General features: G+C 47.3%; 1 protein-coding gene across 1 annotated transcript in view; it reads left to right on the top strand.

Moving 5' to 3' along the window:
• Window positions 1–16,178, top strand: part of TMEM132E (transmembrane protein 132E) — a 1,436,548-nt gene that overhangs the window by 945,751 nt on the left and 474,619 nt on the right. The window contains exon 2 of the mRNA XM_029613101.1: window positions 7,385–8,294. Coding sequence (XP_029468961.1) covers window positions 7,385–8,294 — 910 coding nt within the window. The remainder of the gene's footprint in view (window positions 1–7,384; window positions 8,295–16,178) is intronic.

Genomic DNA, 16,178 nt, shown 5'->3' with positions numbered 1-16,178 from the left:
AACAGCATTCTGCAGCATTTGGAGTGGTTTTATGGTGGAGTAGGGGAGTAGGGGAGGCCTACATAAAGGTAGTTGCAATAGTCTAGTTTAGATGAGAGGGTCGCATGAATAACGGTGCGGAGGTCGTGGGTATGGAGAAGGGGTTTGAGGTTTTTCATAACGTTGAGCTTATAGAAGCCTTCCTTAAGGACATTGTTGATGTGTTTTTTCATGTTTAGATGCTGGTCAATCAGAACACCAAGGTCTTGTACGCAGGGCTAAGAGGCAATAGAGTTGAAAGCTGGGTCGCTTGAGAGGGAGGGCTTGGGGCTTTGAAGGTTGGATATGAGAAGCAGTTCAGTCTTGGAGGAGTTGAGGGCAAGGTGAAGATTTGTGAGTAGGGGGTTTATGGAAGTGAGACATTTCTCCCAGAATTTTAGTGATTCAGATATAGAGTCTTGTATAGGTATGATAATTTGGACATCATCAGCATAAATGTAAAATTTGAGGTCAAGGTCAGATAGGAGGTGGCAGAGGGGCTAGAGGTATATATTAAATAGGGTGGAAGAGAGGGATGAGCCTTGGGGAACTCCTTGGGTGAGGCGGGAGCGAGAGGATTCTGAGGTGCCTATTTTGACAGAGAATTGTCTATTGGCTAAGTATGATGCAAACCAAAGGAGGGCTGCGCCAGAAATGGCGGGAAAGGAGGAGGTTGTGGCTTATTGTGTCAAACGCTGAGGAGATGTCGAGGAAGGCGAGGATGTAGCAGTGACCTTGATCAAGGCCTGTGAGGAGGGTGTCAGTGAGAGTGAGTAAGAGGGTTTCAGTGTTAAAGTGCTTGTGAAAACCAAATTGTGAGGGGTGAAGTATGTTGTTGCTGTCTAGGTAATCCATAAGTTGTGAGTTAACCACCTTTTCCATGATTTTTGTGATAAATGGAAGGTTAGAAATGGGACGGTAATTTGCTGGGTCATTAGGGTCCAGGGAGGGTTTTTTGAGGAGGGGTTTGACAACTGCATGCTTGAGGGTGTCTGGGACTGCCAAGGGAAAGGGAGCAGTTGATGATGTCTGCTAGGGGTTTAGCGATGGTGTTGGGAATGGTAAGGAGAGCTTTTGTGGGGATGGTGTCAGTGGGATGGGATGTTGGTTTAATCTTTTTGAGGATAGATTCAATTTCTTTGGAAGAGGTGAGGTCAAGAGATTCTAGATTAGCATTAGCAATGTTACGGATGGTAGGCTTGTGAAGTGAAGTGACGGGAAATCTTAGGAGGATGTTCGCTATTTTTTTGTGGAAGAAGAGGGCCAGTTCCTCACATCTACTGGTGGCTTCATTGTCAGAGATGGCGGGCGGTGAAGACTTACAGGCCGATTCAGTAAAGTCCGCGGGAGAGCGGACTAACGCCCGCTCTCCCGGCACGCGCACCGGCCACTCGCTGGTTCGTGCGATTCTGTATTCAGATTAGGTAGTGCGGTAGAAATGGGCAAAAGGAGGCGCTAGGGACACTAGCGCATCCATAGCGTCTCCTTTTAGCCCGGAGCGGCGGCTGTCAGCAGGTTTGACAGCCGACGCTTAATTTTGCCGGCGTTGGTTCTCAAGCCCGCTGACAGCCACGGGCTTGGAAACCGGACGCTGGCAAAATTGAGTGTCTGGTTTTCAGCCCGACAGCCGCCGGCCGAAAATTTTTTTTTTTATTTAACTTTTTTTACTCTTCAGGACCTCCGACTTAATATCTCCATGATATTAAGTCAGAGGGTGCACAGTTCTGTGCACTTTCCCGGTGCCGGCAGAAACTATCGCCTACCTTTGGGTAGGCGCTAATTTCTTAAAGTAAAATGTGTGGCTTGGCTACACATTTTACTTACTTTATCCTGCGGCATTACCTAATAGGGCCATCAACATGCATTTGCATGTTGAGGGCGCTATTAGGTGCTGCGGGTTGAACGCGCATTTTCCTCCCCTTACTGAATAAGGGGTAAAGGAAAACGCGCGTCCAAGGGCAGGTTAACAGTGCGCTCCGTCGGAGCTCACTGTACTGTATTGGCCAGTTAGTGAGGTCTGAAACATAAGAGAAGAGTGCTTTGGGGTTGTACATGTATTCATATATTTTGTATGCATAGAAGTCACGTTTCGTTTTAAGTGTGGTGAGTCTGTATGTGTGCAGGGTGGATTTGTACATGGCAGCTAGTTGCAGGGAGGGGTTCTTGCGCCAGTTTCTCTCTCTCAGTCTGAGGTTGTTTTTCATTGTCTTTAACTCTGGTGTGTACCATGGTTTTCTATTTTTCTGTGCAGGGTGTAGGTCTCAGCTAATGAGAGGACATAGTTCGTTTGCTATGTCAAGGGTGAAGTTATTTCATGAGTTAAGGGTGGTTTCAGGAGAAGTGCAGTCAAGATTAGACAGAGAGTTGGAGAGTGCTGAGATTAGGTCCTCGGAAGGGCAGGATTTTCTGAAGACGAAGGTGTTACTGTGGGAGGGGTTGCCGGTAGTGGGGGCATTTATTGATAGAACAGCATTGATAAGTTTGCTTGTTTCGGCCTTCTTGTTTGGTTATACTTGTTAATCCCCTAAGTTCCATGTAAACCGGCCTGATGTGAATTCCATTCGTGAAGTCCGGTATAGAAATATATATTAAATAAATAAAATAAATAAGGGCGTGATCTGACCAGGGTACAGGGGTGCATGAGGGGGTATTGGGAAAGTGAATACATGAGTTAATGAATATAAGGTCTAAAGTGTGTCCGGCTTTATGAGTGGGGGAAGAGATGAGCTGTCTGAAGCCGATGGCCTGGAGTGAGTTAAGGATGGTGTCACAGGAGGAAGAGAGTGGGGTGGAGTTGACATGGAGACTGAAATTGAGTATGATAGCTGGGATTTCAATGTTAATGTTTTCGGATATGAATTCTATAACAGGGGAAGGGTTGTGCTCTAGAAGGCCTGGTGGTGTGTAGACAAGGCAGATTTGGATTTCAGTGGATTTGAAAAGGTCAAGTTCAAATTTGGGTGGGGTGTCAATGTTCAGTGGTCTGAGTTTGAGGTGCTTTTTGACTGCTAGGAGGAGGTCTCCACCTCTTTTTTTGGGTCTCAGGATGGTGAATATATCATAAGAGAGCGTAGGGAACTGATTTAGTAGGACGATGTCAGAATCCTTGAGCTAGGATTCTGTGACTGCGCAAATATCGGGCTTGCAGTCGAGCAGGAGATCGTTGAGAATAGGGGTTTTTTTGGAGAGAGATTGAGCATTGAACAGAACAATTGAGAGGGTTGTAAGTCCTAGTAGCTGCGTCAGTGGGGAGATAAGGATGGGGAGGAGGGTACGGATCCTGAATTTTTTTCTTATATTCCTATGTAAATGCTTGGTAAAATATGTTGATAATAAGTACATCTTTTTTGACCCTAAACAACTGATTGTTGTTTCTTTCTACTAGAGTTTTGTATATAGTGACTGCTATGAATAATGAGCTACCGGGGTGATTTTCATTTCGATTAGAGATATGTGAGCAGTATTGTGATGGAATCTGTTAACCGTAATGCCTTTTCATTTTCTTGTAGTATATTTCCTTTTATATTTTATCTACATGTGTCCTCTGGGATCTCCAGATCTATTTGTGGCCTATATATTTAGAACAAGTGTTTTTTTCTTTTGTACTTATGTGCCTGGGTGGTGGAAGTGTTTCTAAATTTCTTGTTTCAATATAATATTTGAAATGTATTCTAAAATGATATAAATAAATAAATCCATTTCCCATAGACTCATTTGTCACATACATTTGACTAGATTGCAAACTCTGCGGAGAAGGGCCTTCTCATGTGTCTGTACAGCACTGCCTATGTATGGTAGCACTCAGAAATGATAAATAGTAGTTGTAATAGATCTAGGAAATATAAAGGGGCAATATTGAAATGGTTCAGCTGAGTCCCGGATTTAGCCAGGCAAACTATGGTATTTGAAAATCCCATCAGTTTCACCATATCTGACATATATGGCTAAATAGTTAGCCAGTTAGAATCTTAAGCCGAATAAGGCAGGGCTTTCCAGGGTGGAGTAAACTTATCCAGCCAATATTTAGCATTATCCAGCTAAGGGGGTCCAGCTATGTGTGCAGGGTGGATTTGTACATGGCGGCTAGTTGCAGGGAGGGGTTCTTGCGCCAGTTTCTCTCTCTCAGTCTGAGGTTGTTTTTCATTGTCTTTAACTCTGGTGCGTACCATGGTTTTCTATTTTTCTGTGCAGGGTGTAGGTCTCAGCTAATGAGAGGACATAGTTCGTTTGCTATGTCAAGGGTGAAGTTATTCCATGAGTTGAGGGCGGTTTCAGGAGAAGTGCAGTCAAGATTAGACAGAGAGTTGGAGAGTGCTGAGATTAGGTCCTCGGAAGGGCAGGATTTTCTGAAGACGAAGGTGTTACTGTGAGAGGGGTTGCCGGTAGTGGGGGCGTTTATTGATAGAAGAGCATTGATAAGGGCGTGATCTGACCAGGGTACAGGGGTGCATGAGGGGGTATTGGGAAAGTGAATACATGAGTTAATGAATATAAGGTCTAAAGTGTGTCCGGCTTTATGAGTGGGGGAAGAGATGAGCTGTCTGAAGCCGATGGCCTGGAGTGAGTTAAGGGTTGTGTCACAGGAGGAGGAGAGTGGGATGGAGGCCTCCTCCTAGCAGTCAAAAAGCACCTCAAACTCAGATCACTGAACATTGACACCCCATCCAAATTTGAACTTGGCCTGTTCAAATCCACTGAAATCCAAATCTTCCTTGTCTACACACCACCAGGCCTTCTAGAACACAACCCTTCCCCTCTTATAGAATTCAAATCCAAAAACATTAACATTGAAATCCCAGCTATCATACTTGGAGATTTCAATCTCCATGTCAACTCCACCCCACTCTCCTCCTCCTGTGACACCATCCTTAACTCACTCCAGGCCATCGGCTTCAGACAGCTCATCTCTTCCCCCAGTCATAAGGTCTAAAGTGGATTTGTATATATGGGACTTTTCGCGTGCGATCATTAAATGGGGGCGGAGTTGGGGTGGAGTTGGCCCCGGAAGAGGAGGAGTCGGGGCGGCACCGGGGCCGATTCTGCGAAGACTACCTTAGCCAGATGCAAGCGCGGCTGAATATTGACCCTTAAATTTACAAGTACCAGTGGTATGACAATCATAAATCTATTTCTAATCACACAAAATATCAACAACCAAGGGATACATATATATATAAGTAATAGTCCTTGGGTTATATAGTTATAATGGAGATTTTTAAACAACAAATATCTCCTTGAGCATAAAATTTCATCAAGACCTCATAATAGGCTGTACCAGCATGCACATGCTTTCATAGCTTTATCAAAGATTTTTTAGACTTTTTGCACATACAACTGGTACTTATACTGATGAATTTGTATGAATAACCCCATTTGCAATCAAAGAAATCCCAACATGAGTCCGTGTTTCGATGTAGAAATCTGCATCAGGGGGATGTTGTCTTATTTTCCATTGCAGGCTGTACAGAACAGTCATGTAATTCAGTCTAACCGGCATTCCTGCTACTGCTACTGCAGGCTATGAATTGTTCGAGTGGTGGACGTGACCGTACACTGCTGTCCCTCTTGGAAATGGGATTTTGGTTTTCTGGTGCTTTATTTCCTTGTGCATCTGTTCTGCAGCACATCGAGTTTTGGGATGATATGTTGGTAGCTCTTATGCTTTGGAAGCATCATCATTAGTCAGTAAAGGTTTGTTCTTTGATATGAAACAGTAGTTTTCAAAATAAATCCTGGGAGTGTGCTTCATTCTATTTATCATTTATCATTTATCATTTTATTTTATTTATTCATTTCTATTTATATGCTGCTAATTCCGAAGCCTGTGACGGGTTATATCACTTTGTAGTGCCATTACTGTCGGGCCATTCAGAAATTCTTAAACTGCTTCCACTGCTTTACCCACAATTATGAAATACAGAAGCTGCTTCCCGTTTGTTTCACATTTCTGTTTTTGGGGTGCTTTTTTGGGTTGTTTTCAATTCTGCACATTTATGGGTAAATTTTAAAAGGGGTTACAACCAATTTTAAAATGCCACTTACGTGTTTAGACATCAACTTTCAAGCCGGCGCGTTGGTGCACATTTGCAAGCGTTCGTCAGCCTACGCCCAGGGATGGGGGGGTTATTTTATAACTTTCGCGTGTATATATGCACACAAGTTATAAAATAGCTTGGCCGCGCGCACATCTGTGCCAAATTTTAAGTGGGTGTGTGCAAATGCCGCTTCTACCATGTAAGTCAGGGGATTTTAAAAGGGGCGCGTGCCGATGCCATTTCCAGTTTTACCAGTTCGTTCCCTATTCGCCCGGTTAAGTGAGAGGTCTTTAAAAAGCCCCTGGTTTAATAGCCGTCACTCCCTCCAGTTAGTCTCAGTCCTTAAAACTCCGCAGATCTGCCTGTTTATCTTACACAGCATCCATAGCAGAAGTAAAGTTATGCAGTAGGGGGCGCCGATCACGTAAGTGTTTACATGTAACATCCCAGCGCCTCGCTTTGAAGTGCCCAATCACCTCCCAGGCTACCCCCATGCCACGCCTTCTTTTGAAATCTTCCGAGATGTCAGCGCTGCGGCATTTACACGTGTATCCGGGGGAGGGGGGCTTTTAAAATGCGCTCAGTGCATGAAAATCCAACATATTTGCACGTCCCCTAATTAATGTGTGCATCGGGCTTTTAAAATTCATCTTTTAAAGTGCACTTAAGCGGGTAGATCCTATGGACAATTTAATGGCATGTATTGTAGCAATTTTCAAAAGCCCACTTGCACAGCTAAAGGGCATTGACACGTGTAAATCCCAGTTTTAACCGTGTAAATCCTTTTGAATATCACCGCATAATGCTTTTAATTGCTGTCCTGTCCTGAGAGATGTTTCCAGGGTTTTATGGTAGCCTTGGAAGCTTATTTGAGTTTCTCTTCATTCTTATGATGTTTGGACATAGAAGTGTTTCTGGAGATACGCAGATGAGGCTTAAGTGATGGTTGGCAAGCCTTTTTGGCTTCATGCCCTTTCTTTAACATCATAGTCTGAGTATGGTGTATGCATTTCCTGTGTTCAGTTCCAGATAGTTTAGTCACTAAGGTGACCCTGCAGATCCTCAGATAGATGATCAGACTTACAGCATGCATACTGAACTGAATGCTATATGTTACTGGGATTCCCTCTTTGTGACAGTGGGGTTCTGACACCTTTATTCCACCTCTGAGATACTGCAGTTCCATGCAACTGTGTGTCCCGAAAACGAGGGGGAGGGATGGGACTGGGGGAATTCCTAGCTCTTCTATGTTCCATCTTTCTGCTAATCTGTTATGTCGGACCTGTATATCTTGCTTACACTATTTTTTTTTTTGTTGTGTTTTCTTTCAGTTCATGGTAAGCTGCTGCCAACCAGCTCTGACCAGCCATCAACCTCTGCACCTTCCCCAGCTGTGGCCCTCCCTGTCAGCTATCGCCTCTCCAACACCCGGCTGGCCTTCTTTCTGAAGGAAACCCGCCAAAGCTGGCCATGGAACAGCAGCAGCAGCGGCGCCCTGCAACGCTCTGAGCCCTTTGTGGTTTTCCAGACCAAAGAGCTGCCTGTCCTCAATGTTTCCCTGGGGCCCTTCAGCACGGGCCAGGTCCTTCCTAAGGAGCTCCTGCAGCCCTCCAGCACCCTGGAGATCCCAGACCGCTTGACCGTGAACTGGAAAGTGCGAGCTTTTATCACCCAGCAGCGGGTGCCCGTCTCCCAGCCTGTCGTTCAAGTCCTCTTTTATGTGGCTGGCAGGGACTGGGATGACTTTGGTGTGGTGGATCGCCTCCCCTGTGTCCAGCTGCACGCCTTCCGTGATGTCCGGGAGATCAAGAGCTCCTGCAGGCTGCGGGGGAGTCTGGCAACCTGCCTTGTCCAGATGGAGCTCCCTCACACCTGGTTTGGCCCCAATGCCGTCCCCCTGGGGAGGCGAAAGCTGCCAGAGAGCTTGGACCTGAGCGGCGAAACCCAGCAGGTGGATCTGTTCTACACGCTGCACGCCCCCAGTGGTGACGGAGGGTGCTTCGGAGAGTCCCCCTGGCGGAGGGGCGCAGCAGCCAGGGTGGAAGGGCCGACCCAGCATCCCCTGCTACGCATCGGCAGCATCAGCCTCTTCCAGCCACCGCAGGCACAGCAAATGCAGGAGCAGCATCTGGACAGCAACGTCTTCATCCGCCTACCAGACCGGCCCCTGAAACCGGGCGAGGTCCTCAGCATTGTCTTGTATCTGGCATCAAACTCCAGTGTGGAACACTTCACGCTCAGGTACGTCCCTCACGCTGTCGCCGTTACAGGCCGAGGCTAGGCGGGTGCGGTTCGGCCCGGCCGCCTTCCCCTTTCTGCTTTCATCATTGTTAACCCCTCAGTCTGTCAGGCGCGACTGAGAGAGGGCCGGGGTGGGGTTAATTTTCTCTCCCAGAATCCTTGAGCAAATGCTTAGGAAAGCTGCTGAGGGGGGGGGGGGGGGGGGTGGTGGAGATTTCCTTATGCCTTCTCCTTTTACTCTATGGCGGGATTGGGTGGCAAGCTGTTTTTACGATGGGAGGAACAGGCTGTCGGTTGGGCGAAGCGAAGAGGATTTCAAGGGCAGCAGTATCCAGCGGCAGTGACTTTGTTGTGTAGTTGAGGTGTTTTTTTGGGTGCTGTACTCATATGATGCTGTCTGTGTGCACTAAATTTTGTAATCCATTCCAGATGCTTGGCAAAAGGATGGGCTAGAAATGTAATGAATGGAATGGAAAGGTGGTTTGCTATGTTATAGTTCCTCTCTGTGTGCTGGGAGGGGGAATGGTACTCCAGAGTCCCCTGTCTCTCACACTGGCGGGGATGTTTACTCACTCTCCTGTGTCTCACTGTCACGCGGGTCCCTCTGAAGGGTGCTTCTGGCCCAGCCGTTCTCCTCTGTCCCACACACTGCTGCTCTCCCAGAGTTGCCTGTATCTTACGCTGGACATTTTCACTCTTACTTTCTTAGTTACAAACATTTGATATTCTGCTTTTTGCCGGGTTTGGTCTCAGAGCAGATTACAGAAATTAAGACCTAGACAGGAATAACTTGGTTAAATGTGGTTAGCACTGAGTGCCGTTGTATGGCATAAGCACCAAGTGTGGGAGAAACGTTGTTAATCCTAATGAGCTGGCAGGGGAAGGGCCCGGTTGAATAGCCATGCCTTTGCTTTTTTTTTTTTTTTCTGGAAAGAGAGGTAGTTTCGCTCCTGGCGGATGGGTAAAGGAACCTCATTCCAGATCTCGGGAGCATATAGCAGCTGAAGGTCCTTGGCCTTGTGCAGCTGCGTTTGGCAGACGTCAGGGGTGGGGGAGGAAAGAAAGGCCTTTCCCTGAGGATCCGAGCTCTCCAGCCGGAGTGCAGAAGAGAAGGGGGACAGGTGAGAAATGCCGGTTTCTGGTTCTTCACACATTTGAAGGCAAAAGCAAAGAGTTTTGAATTTAATTCTGGTTTCAGTTGGCAGCCAATGTAGTTTGCAGAAGATGGGTGTTATGTGGCCCCATGCTTTGGCCCCTACCAGGATTCTGGCTGTCAGGTTTTGCACGAGTTGTTCTGCGAGGAATCCCTGCTTTGCTCACTCTCTCTCATCATCTCCCCTCAGTATGAGCTGCATAGCACAGAATCACCTTCCTTCCTCTAGCATAGAATTATGGGGGCAGTGTTTAACTGCTTCCTGGCAGGGGGTTTGCACCTGCACACGGTACGGGTGCATACGTACCCGTGGGCCTCTCGTAGAAGGAACTTTCAAAGCCAAGGGCCTGCAGGCTTTGCAAAGGATAGGTCCCGGCTCTATGAGTGCTTGAGCAACCCCGGTATCAGCAGCCTCTGCAGCCCACGCCCACTGACCTAAACTGGAGGCACTGTGGTTTAACTCTGCAGCCCACAGTGGCATTGCGGCCTGGACGCCTGAGAGCCTGGCCTGATGCTGGCCAGTTAAGTAACGACTTCATGTGCCCCGCTCTGAGCAAGAAGCAAATCTCCCCGTGGGAGCAATCTCCAGTGCACAGCCACGCGCTGCCCTGCATCCAAGTCACCTGACCCGACCCAAGCATTCCGTCCGTGGGCCTGGGCCGTGGTGGAAGGCTCCAGCTGGGCCTGGGATTGGGAGGGAGGGAAGACCTTCTTAGCCCTTACCTGGCCTTGCTGCTAATGCCATGCCACCACTCCTCTCCCCCAGGAGTTTTCACTTCCCTTTCCTCTGGCTCCCCGACCCAGTGGCTGCACTTTTGCCTTTTTCTCTGTCACGCACCACGAAAGAAAGCGTTTTCTCTGTCGCGCACCACGAAAGAAAGCGCATTCAAAGTTCTGTGGGCTAGCGCAGCCTTGAGGTGGAAGCTCACACGTCTTGAAAGTGCTTGCAGTGTCAGTGCACGCCACAGAGCCCAGCCATCGGGTCGGAGGGACACATTTCGTGTTGTTCCCTCCCAGCTGACCTCCAGTGCTGAGGAGAGAAGGCAGAAGAGACTCGGGGTGCTCAGTCAACTGTTGTCAGGATGAGGAGCCCCAGAAAGCCAAATTGCTGACAGTGAGACAGAAAGCCTGACAGTAATACCAGGTGGACGTGAGGCAAGCAGTGCAAAAAGGGAACAGTCTGTCTGCTGCGCGTTGAAAAATCACTGGCTTGTTGCCACGTTTCCTTGTGAAAGCAAATAATGGGGAGTCCAATAGGTCGTTTAGTTGCAAGATATCTGGCTAAGTTTAGCGGAATAACTTGTCTCATATATTCAACGGGATAAATGTCCCGCTGAATATACTTGCTTAAAAGTTATTCAGCTAAGTAAAGTTAGGTTTGAATATAGCCGTTTCGGTTTTTAAGTTATCTGGCCCTGTATGATTCCAGTGCTAGCAATAACCTGGTGTAGTTTACGCCTCTAGCACAATTTTGACAGAAACTGTGCTGGACCTTGCCTGGAGGTCGGATAATAGAAGGACTAGGGGGCATGAAGTTGGCATGTGGCACATTTAAGACTAATTGGAGAAAGTTCTTTTTCACTCAATGCACAATTAAACTGTGAAATTTGTTGCCAGAGGATGTGGTTAGTGCAGTTAGTGTAGCTGGGTTCAAAAAAGGTTTGGATAAGTTATTGGAGGAGAAGATTGGGGAGGGGAGCAGGGGAAGGGCATGGCCTCACCAGTTCTTTTGAACAAGGGATTTGTATGGGGGGGGGGGGGGATTATGATGAGTGGCAGGGGATTACAAAGCCCGATAGGATAAGTAGCAAGTTATGCAGCCACATAAAGCCGGATATATGCAATATTTGGCTAAGTTAGCGAGATAACTCAGCTCCTCCCTGCAATGCCCCAGTAATGTCCCCTTTTTATCTGGCTAAGTTTCAGCCGGACAAGTCGTTATCTGGCTATAATTTAGCTGGATAAGTGGCTGAATATGCCAGCTGTGTCTTTTAGAAGGATAACTTCTGAGTTAGCCGTCTAAATGTCTTTTGAAAATCTCCCCCCTTGTTTATAACCAGCAGCATCAGGGAGTTGGAAAATTAGAAGGCTTGGGGTGATGGCGGATACCCTCAGTGGGTGGCCAGAGTGTGTCTTTAACCCCCTGCATTGGGAAGGACACAATATTTGAGCCATTTATGTGGGTAAATAATGATGTGTCCATGTAAACTGACCATTTAAAAATTGCTTTCCCTCAAGAGGCGAGGCAACAGCGGCATGAGAAGCAGCTGATTTGGAAGTGGGGACTGCCAATGCCAGGAAGTGGAGGGAAAGAGAGAGAGAGGCATTAGGAGGTGAAATCTTGAGAGTGGGGTGGGAAGGAGGGAGAGGGCATGTGTTGGGAGGGCTGGGAGGGTATGAATGGGGATTTTCAGACAGGGGTTATGGATTTCAGATGGTATAAGAAGACTACTTAAACTCTTATTTGGTGACGGTCTGACTGTGTTTGATGTGTGGTGAGGGACTGTGCAGTCTATAGCTGCTATGTATGTTCATTACATAAGAGGTGCACTGGTGTTCTAGGGCCTGGTGTAATAATTGCAATGTTGCTTCTTCAAGGGTCGGGATGTTGCTGTTTTATTCCTGTTATGGTATGACAGTTGTGCGCTATAGGTCCCAAGTGTGTCTGTCTGTGTTACAGAAGTGACCCCATCATCTGAATATTCATTTCAAGTTTAATATGTACAAATATGATGTCAAATTATGTTTTTACAGGATCATTTAGGAGGAGGGGGGGATGGATTGTGATAATTCTGTTCTTTAGCTGTTTGGTTTCTTTATTGTTTAACGAAGTTATTTATTAAATGGACTTGTTTTGGGGGGGGGGGGGGGGGTAGTCAGTAAGAAGATATACATACAATTGAAACTTTGAATCTCTTTACCCATCTTGTTTGCAGATATCACCGTATGTCCTTTAGCTATTAAAGTCTTGAGAGTGGAGGCCTATGGGCCTGAGCCCTAAGTATTTTAAATACCTAGCAAAGCCAGTGACTGCTGGGGAGCGCTGGGTTGATTTATTTTGGGAGGAGCTTCTCACGTTTATAGCAAGTTCCACAATGTGCTTTTGTGCAGATCCGAGTTTTGCAGTCACGTCCCTGTCCTCCTTAGCCCTGAGAGCCCTCTGGTGAAAGGGAATAGCCAGGTTGCCAACTCTTTCACGTTAGATGGAGCGTGGCAGCCTCAGCTCAGCTGCAATGTACAGCATATGCCGCATACTCCATGGGACTCGTCTCCCTGCTTTACTGCTTTTTCGGCAGCAGGAGAAAGGGGGGAGGGGGAATTTGGTTGCATTCAGCCCCACTAATCATTTTCAAAAGTTGGCTCCTGTCCCGCAGAGAGGCTGTAAATTGGCCTCCCCGTGACGGAACTTCAAAAATAAAAAAAAAACAGCTCCCTGCCCATTGAGCTGTTAAAGATCATTGCAAGAAGCACTTTAATAATGGGGCGAGGCAATCAAACGGCGGCTCTCCCTGCACCGCACAGAAGCATAACACTCCAGGCCCTGAGGAAAATTAGCAGTAATTTAATTTTAGCAGCCCATGGTTTAAGGAGTAAATAGAAAAAGTTCAGGGAGAGTTGTTGATAAGGTGCTGGGAGTCAGTGTGGGAGGATCAGGCCTGCATTTCATGTCTGTTTCTGCTCTCTATATTTTCAGACCTAATGACTCCTGCTGATGACAGATCATCTTTATGTCATTAATAATGAATACATGCATCATGAATAATTTCTAATGAGCAGTAATTCAGTGTTTAAAAAGTGAACATATATCTAGATACTAGTAATTATAACAGAGTAGCCTCTAAATAATATAATAATATAAATGTTTGTCTAAATGAGTATTTAGGTGACTTACAGCATTATTTGAATTCATGTTTTTAATATTTTTTTCTAAAGTATCTTTTAGTATAAATGTTTTATTTTTGATGTATGTTTTGTGTTTATTGTTTTATGTTTATCCTGTAAATCACCTAGAATGATTTTATTACTATGGGCGGAATATAAATATTTAAAATAAATATGTGCAATAAATCCATACCCCAAAGAGCTTATGTAACATTGCACTATATATAACCATGGCTCTGTGGTGTTGCAAGTTTCAGATTGTGTAATATTCAAGACTGCAAGCTCTCTCAGTTTCAGTCAATACCCAGCATCACTACATGTTAACCTAGGAAATCATTCAGGGGTAGATCTTATAAATCTACGCGCGCACGTACTTTTGTTCGCGCACCAGGCGCAAACAAAAGTATGCTGGGTTTTATAAGATACACGTGTAGCCGCGCGTATCTTATAAAATCCAGGGTCGGCACGCGCAAGGGGGTGCACATTTGTGCAACCTGCGCGCGCTGAGCCCTGCGCACGCTGCCCGTTCCCTTCTCCTACCTAACCCACCCCCCAGCCCTATCTAAACCCCCCCCCACCTCTGTCGCGAAAGTTACGCCTGCTCGAGGCAGGCGTAACTTTGCGTGCGCCGGGCCGGCTGCCGCGCACCATGTTCCGGTCCGGGAGGCTGGTCCGGAGGCCACGGCCACGCCCCCGGAACGCCCCCGGGCCGAAACCACGCCCGCAGCGCCGCCCCCAGATGACGCGCCGGCCGCGTCATGCCTCCCGACACGCCCCCGATGACGCGCGGATCGTGACACGCCCCCCGCCCCCCCCCCCCCCCCCAGGAAAGTCCCAGGACTTACGCGCGTTCCGGGGCTTTGCGCGCGCCGGAAGCCTATGCAAAATAGGCTCGGCGCGCGCAGTGGGGTTTTAAAAGGGTTACTCACATAATTTATGTGCGTAACCCTTTTAAAATCCGGCCATCAGTTTTACTACAAACAAACAGATTTATTAACGTACTCACAAAACTCATGTGTAAAAGGTTCACAGAGTCATGCAATCGAGTTCACTTACAATTTGCAAAGTGTGCTGGAATGCACTAATTCTATCAGCTATAGGAAGTCCTTGCAATATCCCAGCTCAATTGTTCTAGTGTGCTGCTGTTCTCAAACACAAACAGGCCGATGCAATCTAGTGTGCTCAGCCGAACGCACGGCTTTCCATGGGCTTGGATTTGCATATTTAACGCGCGTCCAAAACCCCTCATGCAATAAGGGGATTAGCGTATCCAAAATTTGCGTCCAAAACAGCACGTAGCTCATAGCGCTCATCACATGAATATTCATGTTGATGAGGCTATTAGCTATTACCCCCCTGATGCAAAAAATTGCTGTGCGGCCACGATGCCTATTTTAATACTGCACATTTTAACACCTGTCTAGGAGCAGGCATTAAAGCATGTGGTGCTCAAGGGCTGACGAAAAAAAGCCAAACAATCCTGCTTTTTGTGCTTCCTAGCGATACTAAATAGGAGGCACCACATAAAGCAGAATTATGTCCCGCTCAAGGGCTTAAAAAAATAAATAAATCCAGCTTTCTGTGGTTCTTCATAGGGGAAACCACAGAAACCAGCAAGCCCAAGGTCTGGCCCAATTGGAAACCCTGCTGACTGTGAGTGAAGAACAAATCTGCGCCTGATTTTATAACATGCGTGCGCTGCTGCGCGCATGTTATAAAATCCGGGGTTGGCGCACGCAAGGGGGTGCACACTTGTGCACCTTGCATGCGCTGAGCCCGAGGGGATCCCCGATGGCTTTCTCCATTCACTTCAAGGCCGCTCCAAAATCAGAGCGGTCTTGAAGGGAACCCCCCCCCCCCCCCCCCCCCCCAAGCAAAGCCCTGGGACTTTACGCACGTCCCGGGGCTTTGCGCGCCGGCAGCCTATGCAACATAGGCTGCCGGCGCGCAAGTCCCCTGCGCACGTAAATCCAGCCGGATTTACGCGTGCACGGCTTTTAAAATTTACCCCTAAGTGTTGGGCACTCCATATTAATTTATTCACTCCTTCGCTTCCTGCCGATTGGTCCATTCACTGTCACATGTCAGCCAAAGGACCTATCCCCTTTCAGAAGGCTGTCCTGAAAGGAGATTAGTCCTTTTCACTGACAAGTATCAGTGAGAAGGAGCAATCAGGCACAGCCCTGCCAGTGGTAGGGAGTAAGCTCTGCCAGGCTGTTCTAGATGCACAGCCACGTCTTCTGGGCGCCCGATGCAGAGCTCTAGGGATACACAAATTACCCACTGCGCATCCCTTTAAGCGCGGCAGCTCGTTTGCCTATTGCATCAAGCGCCCAGGACAGGTGGATGTGCGTGCAGTCAAAAAACGTGTGCCCAGTTTGGACGCGTGCTTTTAATGCGCGGCTATTGCATCGGCCTGAAAACGGTGGCGTAAGGTGCTGCTGCTGATGGTGCTGGTGAGTCCCCTGCAAAATCCTCCTCCTGCTTCTCTGGCACTAGGCAACCCAAAGTCCTCACAGTGCATTAAACCTTAATTACTAGAGATGCATAAGGTTTTTTTTTCATGCAGTTTCATTTTTCATTTCGTGGGTGGGCCATTTCGGTGTCCGTCCCCCCCCCGAATCAGAATTTTTTTTTCATTTATACTTTCATTAAAACAACAACAACAAAAAAATCCCGCCTCCAACCCTTCAGATTTAATTAAATTTAATGGCCCCCACCCTCCCGACCTCCCAAGACTAAGCAAAAGTCCCTGGTGGTCCAGTGGGGGGCCCGGGAGTGATCTCCTGTTCTTGGTTGGTCAGCTGCCGGTAATGAAAAAGGCGTGGGCCGTCCATTGCTCCTACCAT

This window comes from Rhinatrema bivittatum, chromosome 8, assembly GCF_901001135.1.
Source record: "Rhinatrema bivittatum chromosome 8, aRhiBiv1.1, whole genome shotgun sequence".
Lineage (NCBI taxonomy): Eukaryota > Metazoa > Chordata > Amphibia > Gymnophiona > Rhinatrematidae > Rhinatrema > Rhinatrema bivittatum.
Note: the sequence above shows the minus strand (reverse complement) of the source record. Positions and strands in the feature narration are given on the sequence as shown.